At 45.7% G+C, this 17,094-nt stretch overlaps 1 protein-coding gene across 2 annotated transcripts in view; it reads left to right on the top strand.

Annotated features, from left to right (window-relative positions):
- The window catches only part of GINS4 (GINS complex subunit 4), a 53,833-nt gene extending 36,975 nt beyond the window's left edge, over positions 1-16,858 (top strand). The window contains exons 3-8 of one of the 2 annotated variants that reach the window (XR_013623563.1): positions 5,843-5,956; positions 6,140-6,241; positions 10,587-10,675; positions 11,732-11,822; positions 13,798-13,934; positions 16,587-16,858. Coding sequence is in view for 1 of the 2 variants with exons in the window: in XM_078778702.1 (XP_078634828.1) it covers positions 5,843-5,956; positions 6,140-6,237; positions 10,587-10,675; positions 11,732-11,822; positions 13,798-13,894 (489 nt within the window). In the remaining variant the exon portion in view is untranslated. The remainder of the gene's footprint in view (positions 1-5,842; positions 5,957-6,139; positions 6,242-10,586; positions 10,676-11,731; positions 11,823-13,797; positions 13,935-16,586) is intronic. The other variant, XM_078778702.1, reaches the window with a different exon arrangement.
- The last annotated feature ends 236 nt before the right edge of the window (positions 16,859-17,094 follow it).

The raw sequence follows: 17,094 nt of genomic DNA, 5'->3' as shown, positions 1-17,094 counted from the left end.
GATGTTTTTGGAGGGAGAGGGCCTGGGGGGAGGCAGGATAGGTATAAAACGCAAGGACACCAAGGACTTCCAGGAAAGAAGTCAAAAGTCACCTCAAAAAAGTGGATTTGGGGTGAAATTAGTGGGGGTAGAAAAGATCAAGGTTTTGGATTGGGGAAGATAAGAGATGGTGGTGAACAGCCGTTTTAAAGACCTGGAGGGAGGAGTGGGATTGAAGAGAGTGAGGGAGTTTGTTCCAGAGGTGGGAGAAAAGAGGAGTGAAGGTGAGCAGAGAGTCTTGATTTTGGCAGTTTAACCATAAGAGGGTTGCAGGCAGATCTTGTGCGACCTGCAGGAATATTTGGGGGACAGCCCAGAGAGAGCTGGGGGAGCAAGGCTGGAGAGGAGTCGGTAGAAGACGGAAAGACCACCAACCTGCCTGCGGTGATTAAGTGAAAGGCCCTCGGAGATAGTGTCATCGCGGGAGATTCCAATGATTCTGAACGCTTTGGTTTCAACAGCGTGAAGACGAGCTAGGTGTGAGGCAGGAGCACCAGCCCAGAGGGGAGAGCAGTACTCCATTGAGCTGCGGATGAAAGCCTTGTATGTGGTGAGGAGCTCAGGTGTGCCAAGGAAGGACTTCGCACGATGGAGGATGCCCAGTCGGCGACTGGCTTTGGAGGCCAGCTTGGAAATGTGGTTTTCCCAGGAAAGATCATGGCAGATAGTGAGACCCAAAAGCTTGAGTGACAGAACTTCTTGGAGAGGATTATTCAGAAAGTAGATGGGAGGGTTGTCCAGTCGGTCTTTTTGGAGAGACATCGTAAGAGTGTGAGATTTGTCAGGATTGAAAGACATGTTCCACTTGTTTGCCCAGTCTGTGATTTTGTCCAGGTCTGCAGAGAGTGAGGAGGCTGCAGACTGCCGATCTGAGGGATGAGGAATGGAGTGGCAGAGAGTGGAGTCATCAGCAAAGAGATAGAGAGGATTTTCAATAGAGTCAGAGAGATCATTGATGAAGACAAGAAAAAGCACAGGGCCCAGAACACTGCCTCGGGGAACTCCAGCCTGAACAAGTAACAACCACCCTACTTTGTATAATTGTGAACATGGCGATAATGTTGTGCAGTTCCTCAGGTGCTTCGGATATGAAATCTTTCCTCTTCAATGGCTTGATCTCTGATCATCAATTTGGTTTCAGACCAGGTCACTCTACTCTGGACATGCTGCTTCTGCTGTCTCATCAATGGATGGAGGTCCTCAATGCCAAACAGGAAATTAGAGCTGTCTCCCTCGACATATCACGTGCCTTCGATACGGTCTGGCACCCCGCTCTGCTCACCAAACTCTCCTCCTTTGGTATCCATGGAAATCTCCACGCATGGCTGGCGGTATTCCTCTCTAGTCGTCGTCAACGTGTGGCCCTGAATGGGTTTCTCTCATCTCCTTTTCCTGTGTAGGACTTTAAATGCTTTTTGAAAATGTCGATTTTAAACCGACATTTGGCTGCAAAAATAAAAACCAAAGATCAATGGAATGGAGAAAATAAAGCCGAACATCTTGCGTTCAGTGAGCATGACGTCACCATGACACCGGGCCTTGTGGCGAGCCAATAGCTTGATCCAAGGCAGCACACACATTGTACTCACATGGCATGCGTCGCTTCGCAGCCGGCCTCACTGATTTAATGGCCACCCGGTGCTAGTGGTATACCATATTACCTTTGTACATGTGAGAGTGTCTACCTTCACAGGCGGGGTGAGGCATCAATGTGTGTACCTTCCCCGGGATGGATGTTAAACTGGGTGTCTCGGCTGCCGGCATTAGTTGGTGGACGTTCCACGGTGTCCTTCGTGAAGAGTAGCCGAGCTATCGCCAACACCATGAACAAATTCCAAATTCCTGTTCTAACCTTAGTCAAACGTCAAGTTTGGCCAGCTAGTTCGTGAAAGACTTGGGACAAGCTTCCCCGGGCGAAAACCACAGGGAACGTGGAAATATTTGTGGCTCTTTAAGAAGAAGAAGAAGATGACGCGTTCGTGTGTACGCTTTGCTTTGTGTATTGTGTTGTGTTCAATGAGTGCATCATGCACCCTCTTTACCTTTGAGCAGAGAGTGCATTCGACTGTTGCTTCGCTTTACCTTCTACAACTACGTCACCGTTGCTTCGCTATCTCGTGGACATTCGGGTATGGGTTCGTTGTGGACACTGGCGTATAAAACAAAATGGCACCCCACTCGTTGCTGGATGAGCGTGCAGATTGTCCATATTTGCACCGGCAACATTAATGATGAAGCGAAGAAAATTGGGGGGCTTGTATGCTGCTACCTTTTATCTATCTATAATTCCACTAATCTCTGTGTGTATGTTTGTTTGTATGTTTGTATGTTTGTATGTTTGTCTGTGACCGCTGTTTCTCGACAACCACGGGTCCGATATACTTGCAACTTGCCAGGTATATTGCTGGGGACCCGAGGATGTGCCTTTTCAAGGTTTGAAATTAATCGGACAAGTAGTTACCGAGCTATGTCCAAAAAACGATTCAACCAATCAGAGAGCAGCGAGCTATCACGTGTGCCGAACGTGGCGAACAGACTCTGCCTCGGACGGCACATTTGAGAGCGTATTCATTTATTTCACGTTGGCAAACTATGTTGGCGTTAAACTATGTTTTAAAACTAATTAAAACTAATTTGCGATTCATCGTAACTGCGATTTGCGACCTTCTGGACAGTGAAGACTTCACTTCCGGCAGCCAATCGCAGAACGCGTTGTTGCGAGCCGAGCCGAGCGCGTGCGCCATTACGGTTCGTAATTCGATTTCTTCCGGAGAAAATAATAATTTCTCGATTTCTTATGCGCATTATTTCTCCCAGAGCGAAGGGCGGAAGCGAAGAGCGTTGTTTTTTTTGTTTACGGGCGTACGGGCGGGGTAGAGCGTACGGGTAGCGTTTTTTTTTTTTTTTTGGCAAGGAACGGGCACCCACGTACGGGCATGCCCTAGTATAATCAAAGGCAACAACACTTCCTGATTTCGGCAAATCTGACAAATGTGTGCTGCCCAGAGGTGTGACGCGCCTGGGATAAATACACTTCGCATGTACAGACTTGGCATTTAATATGGAATATTTTTTTTGTAGGGGTGAACTTACTTTTCAAGTTGACTTAGAACCAAAAGTTCATTGGAATTATGTTGAAATTATTCTAGATTTTGTTAATGTGACCTTTAAAAGAAGCAAAAACCACATTTGACATTTCAAAACAAATAAATTGATCCTTGAAAGTGATGGAAACTGATATTGAACTCAATTCACTGACAGTACTGTGTTAAACTTCTGTACGTTTTCCAGAAGTATTTCTTTGTTTTGCACATTAGCCAAAAATTTTTTTAACAAAAACAAAAGTTAAATTACAACTGGGATTACGGACAGTAAAATTACAGTTCAGTACGTCGTGTAACCCCCACGAGCATTCAGGAGAGCACGTACACGTTGAGGCATGCTGTTCATGAGATTTGCCAAGGTTTGGACAGGAATCTCGTATGGACTGGCGACCGCGAGTGTAAATACTAGCTACCAAAAGCAAAAATGCCGAGCAAGCTCGATGCAGTAAGTAAGTAAGTAAGGACAGGAATCGCTTGCCATGCAGTGACAATAGCCTGCTGCAATTCACGCACAGAGGTAGGCTGCTGGTCCAAGTTGTCGATTTGACGCGTTAATTCTGCCCACAAGTTCTCTATCGGATTCATATCCGGGGACATGGCAGGCCACTCCATATGCTCTACACCACGGTCAGCAAGAAAGTGTTGGATCATGCGAGCACGATGAGGCCATGCATTGTCATCTTGGAAGACAAAGTTTCCTCGAAAGGCTACACGAGCAAATGGAAGCAATGTTTCTTCCAGAATGGCCCTGTACTTGAACTGGTTCAGGTTTCCATTCAGGACAACCAGGTCAGTTTTGCCCCCTGCATGAAAAGCAGCCCAAACGGTCACCCCACCACCTCCAGCTTGGACTCTTGGCACTATACAATCTTTGATGTAGGTTTCATGCACTTGTCTGCGCACTCGGACATGGCCATCTTGATGATAGACCAGAAATCAAGACTCGTCACTGAAGATCACGTGATTCCAGTGTCCTGGCTGCCATTGACGGTGCTCTCTGGCCCACTGCAATCGGCGCTGGTGGTGTTGTCTTGTCAGGCGTGGCTTTCTCAGGGGACGCCTGGCACGATAGCCTGCTTGAACCAGTCGTTGGTTGACTAGCCTTCTGGATACAGGCACATTTGTTAGTTGCTGCCACTCAGCCCTAAGCCGATTAGCTGACTTGGTACGGCCATTGCGGACTAACCGGTGCAGCTGGCGATCATCCCTCCTTGTGGTTCTGCGGGGACGTCCTGGCCTCGATATTGGAGGAGGGACACCCCTCTGAGCATTTCGTTTCGGGATCTTTGACACCTGACCTTGAGTGATGCCATACAGCCGAGCAATAGCACACTGTTTCATGCCGGAATTTCGTAAAGCCACCACTCCATGACAAACAGCATTGTCGAGTTGACGGACCATCTCCAGAGGAAGCGGCAATAACTTTTGTAGATGTGCAGCAGTTGTTTTCCAGTAATACAGAACGCAACAACCCTTATATACCCGATTGTGAAGCCAATCGTCAAATGTACCTGTCCGTACATTTTGTCACGCCACCTATGATATAATCCTGTTATTGACTTCTTGCTGCGACAGACAGTGACATGGTTCTTTTAACAAATAAATCACTGAAGCGTAAAAGAAACTCACCAGATTGATATTCTGAGTTCAGAAAGGAAACCCAAGTCAAGAAAAAAAAAATTCCATATTTATAAATGCCAAGTCTGTACATTGTATGGAGTTCCCTGAATGCCCGTACCGGTTACTCCTCTGATATTGACAGTGCTAATCGCACCCTGCATGTTCATGATGGAAACTCTGACGAGAAATCGCATGACTGCCCCGTACGCAATGTACGCAATACCCGTTGCAAAATCAAAATACACCTTTTGTTGCGTTAATAATGCATATTCCTGATGGCAGCGGTGCGGCTCTATTGACCAAGGTGTGAAATTTGAAAAAGTTGATGAAAGGTAAATGGCCCGTTGGGGAATTAAAATATCACCTGTACATGCAAAAACAAAACAGATTATGCTTCCGTATAAAACCTGCTTTGCTGAATAATAAAAACTCTGCTGATGTGCTTTTTATTTTATTTTTTTGGCTTGAAAAGTCCGATTTTTTTTTTCTGGAAAAAAAAAAAGCTCCTTTAGGGGGGGTGGTGGGTATGGAATGGGAGGTGCTACTTTGTCGTACTGTGAAAATGTTGATGATTTTTGACTCCCCGCTAGAAACTTGAGATAGTTATTGTTTGCCCACATCCTTTATTTATTTATTTCTCTCCCCCCTCCCCCCACCCCAGCCCACTACATCAAACAGCTGCCGACTAGTTTCAGTCCTCAGAAACCAGTTCTGTATTTTGGACGTCAGATATTGTATTGTACAAGTTGGGTTGCTCGAAGCACAAGCTGGGGAACCTTACAAAGGGGGTGAAAAGTACGGAATCGAGTAAAAGAAGCATTATTTATTTTTGGACCTCGAATCTCGATCATTTTTGCTACAATTTTTTTTAACCTTCAATTTGATTGGGAATTGTTATTTTTTTGTACCAATTTTTGTAAGAATCCATGACTTTTGGGATCCCTGAGTTAATGTCTCTGCACTATTACTCGTACTTGAGGTGTATATTCCGTGGTTTGTATTGGCAGGACTGGCTTCCCTGACACGGCAAAATCCAGAGGGAATATCTTGAATATCTGAAGTGTGTTTGTATGTGTCAGGATGAAAATTTGCATAAAGGTCATGTTGGTGAACCGAAAAGCACCATTCATCAACTTGAGCTTGAGAGGTTGCGGTTTGTGCTCACGTCGTACCTACGCTCTCGCCTGAGGAAGGTAATTTGCTCCTAATTTCAAAACGCATCTGCACAACATTGTCTTTCCAATTTACAGAGCTCAAGCAGCTTGAACAAGTGAATTATTAACTGTGGTCCAGATTTACTTTACCACCATATTTTGCTTTGACCACTGGGTGATTTGTCCATCACTTGCTGACAGTGAGGCCTGCGCTGCCCCCAGATCGAGGCATATTTTCCTCATCTTCTGGACCAACAGAGAAACCAGACTGCAGAGGATCCTTTGAGGCTTTCCCCCGACGAATACATTTTTGCTGAAGAGTATGTACGTCTGTATTCCTCCCTCTTCACTTTTATTTTACATCTTTACTCACTACAAACACGTTACAAATTCCCTCTTAATATTAATCCCCTCCTTTGACTCTCCCCGCCCCCACCCCTTTCCTCCCCCCCGCCCCCACCCCTTTCCTCCCCCCCCCGCCCCCACCCCTTTCCTCCCCCCCCCGCCCCCACCCCTTTCCTCCCCCCCGCCCCCACCCCTTTCCTCCCCCCCCACCCCCACCCCTTTCCTCCCCCCCGCCCCCACCCCTTTCCTCCCCCCCGCCCCCACCCCTTTCCTCCCCCCCGCCCCCACCCCTTTCCTCCCCCCCGCCCCCACCCCTTTCCTCCCCCCCTCACCCCTTTCCCCCCCCCCTCACCCCTTTCCCCCCCCCTCACCCCTTTCCCCCCCCCCTCACCCCTTTCCCCCCCCCCCCCTCACCCCTTCCCCTCCCCTTTCTTCCAGTCTCACATGGAAGTTACATTACATTCATCTCCTTTCCGGACACATGCCAAAGCATGGAATTTTAAGCAATGTTGTCATCAGTGTCTGAGTCTGTGCACTCATGGTTGCTATTGAGCACATCTCTCAGTGAAGACTCATGCGTGACAATTCATTCAACTACGTTACATTGTAATTAACAAAACAATCTTGTGTAACTGAATTAAAGTAATTTAGAATATATTTGATATATAATTATCTAAGTACAAACCATATCTTTAAGAAAATCCTCTTTGTCTATTTGCTGATGACTACACCCTCTGCCGTGACACTGCTCATCCTTCAGACAGGCTACAGCCCCTTCCCTCTCTTCAGATCTTCAAAATATATCACAAACTGGTCAAACACTTGGAATACGTCTCTCAATCCTTACAAATCTCACACTTTCAATATCTCTCTCCGAAAGGACCGTCTGGCAAACCCCTCCTATCCACAGGTTCAGTCACTCAACTTTGGGTCTCACGATCAGCCATTCATGATCTTTCTTGGGCGCACCACATTTCAAAGTTGGCCTCAAAAGCCAGCCGCAGAATGGGTATCCTCCATCGCGTAAAGACCTTCCTTTGGCACACCTGAACTTGTATCCACCTACAAGGCCTTTATCCGCAGCTCGATGGAGTACTGCTCTCCACTTTGGGCTGGTGCCCCTGCCTCACACCTTGCTCAGGTTGATGCTGTGGAAACCAAGGCCTTGAAAATCATTGAAATGCCCCGAGATGAAGCTGAGTCTATGGGCCTAATCACTTCGCCACCACAGACACGCCAGTGGTCTCTGTCTTCTACCACCTACTTTCTGGTCTTGTACCCTCTGCTCTTTCTGTGCTTTGCACACCCCACCCAGGTTTCTGCCGGGTGCACGTTGTCTACCAGCAACCCCCTTCTGTCGAAACTCCCAGAATGAAGAATCATTGTCACTCATTGTCCCATTGTCAATCACTCATATTTGTTCCACTTATGTCCCACATGTGGAAACAAAAATCTCCTCGATCTTATTCTTCCCTCTAGGTCTTCAAGACAGCTGTTCACCACCTTCTCAGATTGTCCCCATTCCAATACCATGATCCTTTCTACCCTTGTCAAACTCACCGCCCTCCTCCCGCTCCACCTCCCACCCCCCACCACAAAGCCCACCTCTTTCCAAAAGTCCAGTTTTTGCTTCTGTGTACATATTGTCCACCATGCATGTCCCCCTTCCCCTCATTCTCCCCCACATCCCGCTTCTGTGTACATATCGTCCACCCTGCATGTCCCCCTTCCCCTCATTCTCCCCCACATCCCGCTTCTGTGTACATATCGTCCCCCCCCCTGCATGTCCCCCTTCCCCCCATTCTCCCCCACATCCCACATCCCGCTTCCGTGTACATATTGTCATGTCTCCGGGGTTAACACCCCAAGAGGACGAATGACCAAACGAGCTTTAACTCCGAGGCGTATTTCAAATTTGGCGGGATTGTCTTTTCGCGCTCGCGGGAAGGTTCGAAGTCTTACCTGATCGGACGGCCGACACCGAGTTAATCCGAACCCACAAACAAAGAAACAAAACAAGACAAGAAATTGAAATTCAACAACTAATGATTTAATGAAATTAATGCAAGCACAATAAAAATGTTGAGGTAAAAACTAATAGTAATAGGCTAAGGTGAGGGACCCTCCATATGGACTCAATTACAGACAGACACAGGGAGAAATAAAAGAAAATAAAATGATTTGGTAATCGGCTGGCACTCAGCTTTGTAATTCAACCGAGGGCTTGTTGACGTTCATCGCCTCCAAACCACTGCATGGAAGCGCACAAAATGGCGTGGTCTCGCTCCTTGACGTCCCAACGTGAGGTACTTCTCACGATACCAACTGCCCTGAACCTCTCTTGTTCAGTCTCTTTCCACAAGTGCACACGAGCCAGAGATGCGCCACCGCCCGCGACCAAGCGAGAACAAAGAGAAAATGCGACCGCTTCCTTCAAACAGCAGGACCCAGAAGAAGGAATGCGACTGCCTCCAACAACCGCCAGCACAAAGAGACGAGAGAAAAAGGCACGCAGCCATCCTCGTTGAAAGCCAGCACCAAAAAAGACCAAGAGGGCGAGACGGCGTCTTTTTCCTTCAGCTCTCGAATGTTCGTCCGCTGACGTCACTCTCTGTCCAATCACCGAGCGCTATTCCATCATGCCTCCACCAATCACGAAGGCCAGGGCGTGGCCGCCTCGTTACGAGTCATCGGGGGGCGGAGTCTAATCTCTGTTCGGGAATGTTTGGATGGCGTCGGTCCCTTGCCGGTCGGCAAATGCTGTTTCTGTTGGCCCTGGTGGCATTTTGATCGCATGAGTCCCATTACAGCGCTATTGTTGTTTTACTGAGCCCCCAATTTCCTGGCTGGCCGAATGTAATAAAACCGAAGTGAAGACCACGAGAGGCAAATTACACACTGGGGAATTAATGTTTAAGCCCTATAATTAATTAGCACAAAGCCACGCCCCTTTTGGCGACATGCAAACGCTTTTACCTGGACAGACAGCCTACTTACATACATTGAGATGGCTTCTTCACGGCATACGGAGCATTCTAAACCTACACGATTATAATTTACTTAAGGTATTCCATGCCTACGCCCACAAATGTAACAATATTGTCCACCCTGCATGACCCCTTCCTCTCATTCTCCCCCACATCCCGCTTCTGTGTACACATGGTCCTGGTCCGGTCCACCCTGCATGTCCACTTCCCCTTATCCTCTCCCACATCCCTCATTTCCCCAAGTCTCCCTCTATTTTGTTCCTCACCCTGCTGTTGGCCCCCCGCTTTCTACTGTACCTTTGTTATGTTACACCCTGATTAATTCTATGGTCTAGTTCCTCCATGAGCCCCGACGTTGTATCCAGGAAAAAAAATAAAAAATAAATGGAATGGATTTAGATATGATCAAAAATAATCTTATTGAAAGTTTTTTTTGTTTTTTTTCATCATGCAAGACTTGAGGGTAAACTTGGAATTCTCCAGACTTAGACATAATGAGGGAGATTACTCCAAAAGTTGACTGGTATTCACAACTAAAGACCAATCCTCTCCTCCTCGCACTCCCCACGATGTCCTAGCCCTCTTCAGTCATTCAGGAGCTGTTGGAACGAAGTCCAAATGACTGGGCACATGAGCTTGAACAAGCTCTGAGATTTATATCATTCAAGGAAAGGAAACAGACAAGTTTGGGAGAATGAGAACATAGAATATGTCCCAATAATTTGTATACTTGTACAATGTTCGAGAGCAGGGATTCCAAAACTTAGGGTCATGACCCGAACTTGAAAAACCCACTCAAAATCCCGTTTTAAAATTATTTTATTTATCTTACGGCATTTTCTTTTAATGTTTTGTTGTATGTACTGGTACCATCTAGATACTGGGACCATTTGGGTCCCAACCCAACCAATCGTCCTTCAGGGCGTGGACTCACGACCATTCTTGGCGCCAATGACAAAGGTCGAGGCATGGCCTCCCCGTCACGAGTCGTAGTCTAATCTCTCGGGAATGTTCGGATGACGTCGACAGCGCGAGGCAAGTGTGATTTTAAATTTTGGGAACCACTATTCTAAAGGAATGACAATTGAAGAAAAGTTATTTGATTTGAGCAACAAGCCAAGGGTGATCTGTATGTACTTCATATCGGCTTGGCTTTGGTTCATGAAACTTTGTGGTTGAACCTGCCGTGCTCCGTTTGACCTCAACCTGAAGTGCCACTTGGTGACCCTGATGGTAAAACTACGTTGGGTGTCCACAAAGACGAGGCTGAACCTTTTGTTCTTTTGTGATTTTCTTGTAACTTTTTAGTTTTTTTTTTGTTTGTTTCTTTTTAACAGGTACGCAAACAACATGAGCTTGTATTTCCGGCGGGTGGCACTGAGGCACATGCCAACAGCACAACAAAAGCTCGATCTCAGCAAAACAGGTAGTGTGTTTCCAACATATTTTGTTTTGTAATCTGTTGTGTGATCCTTCGATTCGCCATGTATCATAAATTGGTGTACAAGGAGAAGAATTACCATATTTCCCTTTTTAAAAAATTTAGTCCCACGTGGTAAGGGCTGAGGGGCTGGTAGGATGGCCCAGACATGTGTGTACACTCACGTCTAAGCTTTCTAGCCTGGGTTTGAATCCTGACCCAGTTATAAAGTGTAATCCAGGTGTGTCATGGGCAGGGTAAAGCATTAAAGTGTGTGCCGTCCCTCAGCAATGAAACTGGGCTGCCTGCAATAGTTGCTTAGTTGTTGTCTTTCACATTAGTTGGTGTCTTTCGTGGAGTTGACAAAAGAAGATAAAGCTTTAGGACCGGATAAACATCTGAGAGTTTTAGTTCGGCAACCAAACCATGGTTTCAGGTCATAACCTTGTTTTTGGCGTCCTAAATTTGTTTTTTGGTGAATTTTGTTTGCCAAGATCGCCAATGAAAAAAATAATTTTACTGGACTTTATCAGTATTGGGGAATTTGAGATAATTAGCATAAAACAAAATGGCTGCCAAAATACCAAATTTCCTTCCTCAAATATCCAAATAGTCTTTAAGTATTGTCAGGCTGCTAAATATTGTATATTTCACTCAGGTCTTCACTACAGACAAGTTTGAGGTTGTGTAATTGATGTATTGTTTGATTTACAGCATTGCTAATTTAAAGCAATTTCAAAGGATGAAGATGGTCTCGTGCAGATCGTGTTAGACAATGTTGATGCAGGTATAGCATCTCAGAATGGTAAATTGTCAACCCATTCCTTAGCAGTTCTCATGACTTCACCAGATGTTAAAACACACTAACAAGAACAGGACATACCACGCCTTAAGAAGACAGATGACGAAGCAAATAGATTATGAGCTTTGATATTGTCAGATACAATCAATGGCCCCAGTAATTCAGATATGCCACCTCAGTTTGTGAAGAAGCTATGCATTTTATTTAATTGTGTTTAATTAATTTTATTTATTTGATATTTATCTGGCCGTGCATTTCAGTGGCTCCACCAGATCTCGATGCATTTGTGTTCCTACAAGTTAAGGACAGACAGGAGCGAGTCCTAATCGAAGAAGCAACAGATGACCAAGAGTAAGTGTGACGTGGTACCTGTTCATTACCTCCGCCACCGAAGGTGGATTTATGTTATGTTTTCACCCCTGTCTGTCTGTTTATTTGTCTGTCTGTCTGTGAACAGGATATCTCAAAAAGTTGTGGACGGATTTGGACAAAATTTGGGCGGAGATGTAGCATATACACACTCACACTCTCACTATGTCTCTCTGAAAAAGACTGACTGGACAACCCTCCCATCCACTTTCTGAACAACCCTCCCATCCACTTTCTGAATAATCCTCTCCAAGAAGTTCTGTCACTCAAGCTTTTGGGTCTCACTATCTGCCATGATCTTTCCTGGGAAAACCACATTTCAAATCTGGCCTCCAAAGCCAGTCGCCGACTGGGCATCCTCCGTCGTGTGAAGTCCTTCCTTGGCACACCTGAGCTCCTCACCACATACAAGGCTTTCTTTCATCCGCAGCTCAATGGAATACTGTTCTCCCCTCTGGGCCGGTGCTCCTGCCTCACACCTTGCTCGGCTTCACGCTGTTGAAACCAAAACTTTCAGAATCATTGGAATCTCCCGCGATGAAGCTAACTCCGAGGGCCTTTCACTTACTCACCGCAGGCAGGTTGGTGGTCTTTCTGTCTTCTACCGACTCCTCTCCGGCCTTGCTCCCCCAGCTCTCTCTGGGCTCTGTCCCCCATATATTCCTACAGGTCGCACAAGATCTGCCTGCAACGCTCTTATGGTTAAACTGCCAAAATCAAGACTCTCTGCTCACCTTCACTCCTTCATTCCTCTTTTCTCCTGCCTCTTGAACAAACTCCCTCACTCTCTTCAATCGCACTCCTCCCTCCAGGTCTTTAAAACAGCTGTTCACCACCATCTCTTGTCTTCCCCCATCCAAAACCTTGATCTTTTCCACCCCTGATAATTTCACCCCAGATCTACTTTTTTGAAATGCTGACTTATTTCCTGGAGGTCCTTGCAGTGTCCTTGTGTTTTATACTTCTCCCACCTCCCCCCCCTCCCCCTTCCCATGCCTCCTCCCCCTTCCCACGCCTCCTCCCCCCTCCCCCTTCCCACGCCTCCTCCCCCCATGCCCTCTCCCTCCCACAGATCTCCCGATGTCCCTGCTCTCAAATGTTGTTTGTGTGCTTCCCCTTCTCTCCCCATCTTGTCAACCACTCCCCTTATTATTTATTTTGTGTATCTTTTGATTTTTTGTGTGATAAATGTTAGCTTTTTCACGAGCCTCGATCCTGTATACAAAAAAAAAAAAAAAAGTGCCGAGGACGAAATTATTATATTTTGGTGACGACCCGGATTCGGATCCGGCTAGTGGAATATTTTTAAGTGATTCTTCACCATTGGGAGATAGGGCCAAAAACGATACATAGCAGGATATCTCAAAAAGTTGTGGAAGGATTTGGACAAAAGTTAGTGGACAGGTTGGGTGTGTGACCAGGACAAATCGATTCGATTTTGGTGAAGATCCGAATATGGATTCGGATACGAAAATTATTTAATTTTAGTGATTCTTCACCATTGAGAGATCGGGTGAAAAACGATACATAGCATGATATTTTAAAAAGTTGTGGACGTGTTATGACAAAACTTGGTGGACGAGTTGGTTAGGTGACAAGAACAAGCCGATTCGATTTTGGTTCAGGGTCCGAATCCAGATCCGACCTATCAGTGGGATACAAAACAGAAACTGTTCAGCCTGGCGGAGATATGTGCTCCACCGAGTGCTGTTCTAGTTTCCCACTGTACTTGGCTTTACGTCTAATGAAGGACTCAACATTTTAAAAAAATTCTTGTTTAACTTTCCCGTTGAACGTACTCATGGTCTATGGCTATGCTTTGTATCACCTACTTGACACTTTTTATTTTATTTTGATGAACAGTAGTTTCGTTTAAAAATAAATAACGAGACTTTGAATTGTAAATTGAGCAAATCGTCCTGGACTACTGATTATGACGTCACAATTCTCCCCACAGGGAGTACGTTATCGACCTGGAGGAAAACTCGAAGCACCTGATGCGGTACAAGCCAATCGCACCGCTCGTCTCCAACGGAGCAGTTCAACTCATTTGATTGGTTCACAGAAGCAGTGGATCCTGTTCAGGAGTTTGAGGTTTAGTGTCCTGTTTTTATTATAATTTATATTTATTTTATTCGCCGGTAAAATGTTCCTTCCTCCGATATTGTGAAGAACCCACAGGACATTGACGAATGGTTTTAAATCTGCGTATTATTAGCTCCCGTTGAACTTTGCCTGAAACGGGGGATTATGGATGGGGTCTCATCTGTCCGTCTGTGCGTTCTTGCATCCGCAACCATATCTTGGAGATGTATGGACCAATTTTGTTAATACTTGGCACAAAGACAACACATGATGGTATTCATATACACATCATTTTGTTTCACGATGAGATCAAAGATGGCCGACAAGCGGCTATTTACGTTGTTGAAAAGCTGATGTTGGCCACGTCCTCAACCATTTCCCGGACATGCATTTACTGATCTTGTTCAAATTTGGAAAACAGTTAATGCATGATGGATTACATATGTGCGTCCTTTTTTTTGTCCCCCGTTGCACCTCGGAGCGAAAGGGGGACTATGGGTTTCCCCTCCATCCGTGCGTGCGTGTGGGCGGGCGTGCGTGCGTAAGCGAAGGACCGAATTCTAATTTGGTGTGTGGGTGCAACCCACGTCAAAATCCAAGATGGCCACCGCCATGTATGTCTGAACCTTGTGAGCAGAATATCTTGAAAAATAAGCGAAGTACCAACTTCTAATCTGGTGTGTGGGTGTATCTCGGCATAAGGAAGAACGCTATTGAAAATTGGGTCGCCACGTCAAAATCCAAGATGGCCACCACCATATATATGTCTGAACGTTGTGAGCAAAATATCTTGAAAAATAAACGAACTACTAACTTCTAATCTGGTGTGTGGGTGTATCTACACATAAGGAAGAACGCTATTGAAAATTGGGTCGCCACGTCAAAATCCAAGATGGCCACCGCCATGTATGTCTGAACCTTGTGAGCGGAATATCTTGAAAAATAAACGAACTACTAACTTCTAATCTGGTGTGTGGGTGTATCTACGCATAAGGGAGAACGCTATTGAAAATTGGGTCGCCACGTCAAAATCCAAGATGGCCGCCTTGCATCTTCCACTTTGTCAACTCACATCACTTCACCGACGGGGGACCTAGGCGTAACGCTTGTTTTCACGATCATATCCAAGATGGCCGACTGGCAGCCATTTTGTTACTTAAACGTGTCCAATCATTTCTTGAACATGCATGGTGCGATTTTGTTCAAACTTGGCACAAAGACCATACAATAGTATTGTCGTGTTCCTTGCGATTAAAACCGTCCAAGGAACGGATTGCCGAGCAAGCTTTTACTTCGAGGCGTTCAGTCAAAATATAGCGGAGCATATGCGTGGGGGCAAGTGCTTACCTTCACGGATCCTCTGATGTCCTCCACCCTGTGATAAATAATTCGAACAAAACGGAATTAAAATGTACAAAAATAAACAGGTTTATTAAAGAAAATGCCGGTGATAAAGAAAGCACGATAAAACTAAAATCCTAAATTGAGGGACCCTCCATATACCCAGTACACAGACAAAGGGAAATATAATGATATAAAAATAAAAGGTGTTATCTACGGCATTTAGCTCAACTCGACCGGTACGTCTCGCCAGGAATCGTCAACAATCGTCTCAGGCCTTGGCGGGGGGATGCGCTTGCTCTACCGCCCGTGCGCGACGCGAACGGGAGTTGCCGCGCAGATCGTCGCTCTTGCTTGGGGAAACCGCAGCTCTCCTTTCGCAGCTCTTCCGCCTCTTGACGACCATGAGCAGCAAGATAGCAAAATGCAACCGTCCACTGTGGATGCAAAACGGGAAGGCGCCAGAGCAAGAAGGAACGTCGACACACGGCCATCCACTATCGCATCCAGAACCGAGAGAGCGCAAGAAATAGAACGCCGGGGAGAGTGTTCCCTTTCAGATCCAGAAGGCAAGAGAAGAGAGAGAAAATGTCCGCCAGAGCATTCTTTTATCACCCAGCTCTGACGTCATCTGTCCTGCTTCACCAATCGGTAAGTCCCTTCTTACCAGTCCTTTCTGTCAATCAAAACCCCGACCAATCACTGCTCTTCGGGGCGTGGTTCTTGGCCTGCTCGTCCTGTGTCCTCTTACCAAGTCGGGGTAATCCGCGGTAGTGCCTGATGCATGGTTTCCGGTTAGTTTTTATTAATCAGTGTAATTAATGGGCGATTTTGGCTCGGTGTCGAGTGCGGTCATAAGGAACAAAGGAATAAATTACAGAGGTAACGACACACAGGGGGTTAATTTACCCATAATCCCTCAGCTAATTAATAAGCCCCACCCCTCCTGATGGGGACGAAGGTACAAACTTAACCCGACAGTGCGGTCTACTACAAATTCCCTACTTATGGTACATCATGATGGTTCTTCTTCTTCACGACAATCGGAGCACACTAATCTATACGTTCTACCTGGTTCTAAGGTAATCATTGTCTACCCCCTACAAACGTAACAGTAGAATATGCAATGATTTTGTTTTGTCATCCGAACAAAGATGGCTGACTGGTGGCTTTTATCTCAGTACAGCAAAATTACTAAAACCACTGGGGCTATGACATTTTATGTCTTTTTCTCCTTGTTATTATTATTATTATTATTCATTTATTTATTTATTTATATTGATGCCACATGGGTGACTCTTTTACTTTCTCCTACTACAGATGTTTTTGGCATTGCAAGGTGTTCCACCCACTACAATCAAGTGAAGACCTGAGTGAGACAATGCATGCTCACAATCTTTTGTGGCCTTTCTAATGGGACTAGTTGTTTTCTGCAGACTTGGGACAAAGGATTGGAACTACGGTTGTAAAGTTGACAACAAACATCACGAGGCCTCAATAGGGCATCGTTGAAAACCGAGGTGAAACGGTTTGCAAAGCCATATTGGGATATTTTGGCGGAGTCGATCAATAAAAAGACTTTTGATACCACAGCTGTTGAGAGCATACTTTTGTTGTTGTTATGGTTGTGAATATTTGACCTCTTCAAGATTTCACATGTCTTGTTTATAGACGTCAATACGATGATAATTGAGTTCAAAATATTCCAACTGTCAATTCCAGTGATGCAATTCTGTATCACTCGGGTTACAATTCTGTATCACTCGGGTTACAATTCTGTATCACTCGGGTTACAATTCTGTATCACTCGGGTTACAATTCTGTATCA

This window comes from Myxine glutinosa, chromosome 5 (genome assembly GCF_964187855.1).
Source record: "Myxine glutinosa chromosome 5, kmMyxGlut1.1, whole genome shotgun sequence".
NCBI lineage: Eukaryota > Metazoa > Chordata > Myxini > Myxiniformes > Myxinidae > Myxine > Myxine glutinosa.
This window is presented reverse-complemented; position numbering and strand designations above follow the sequence as displayed.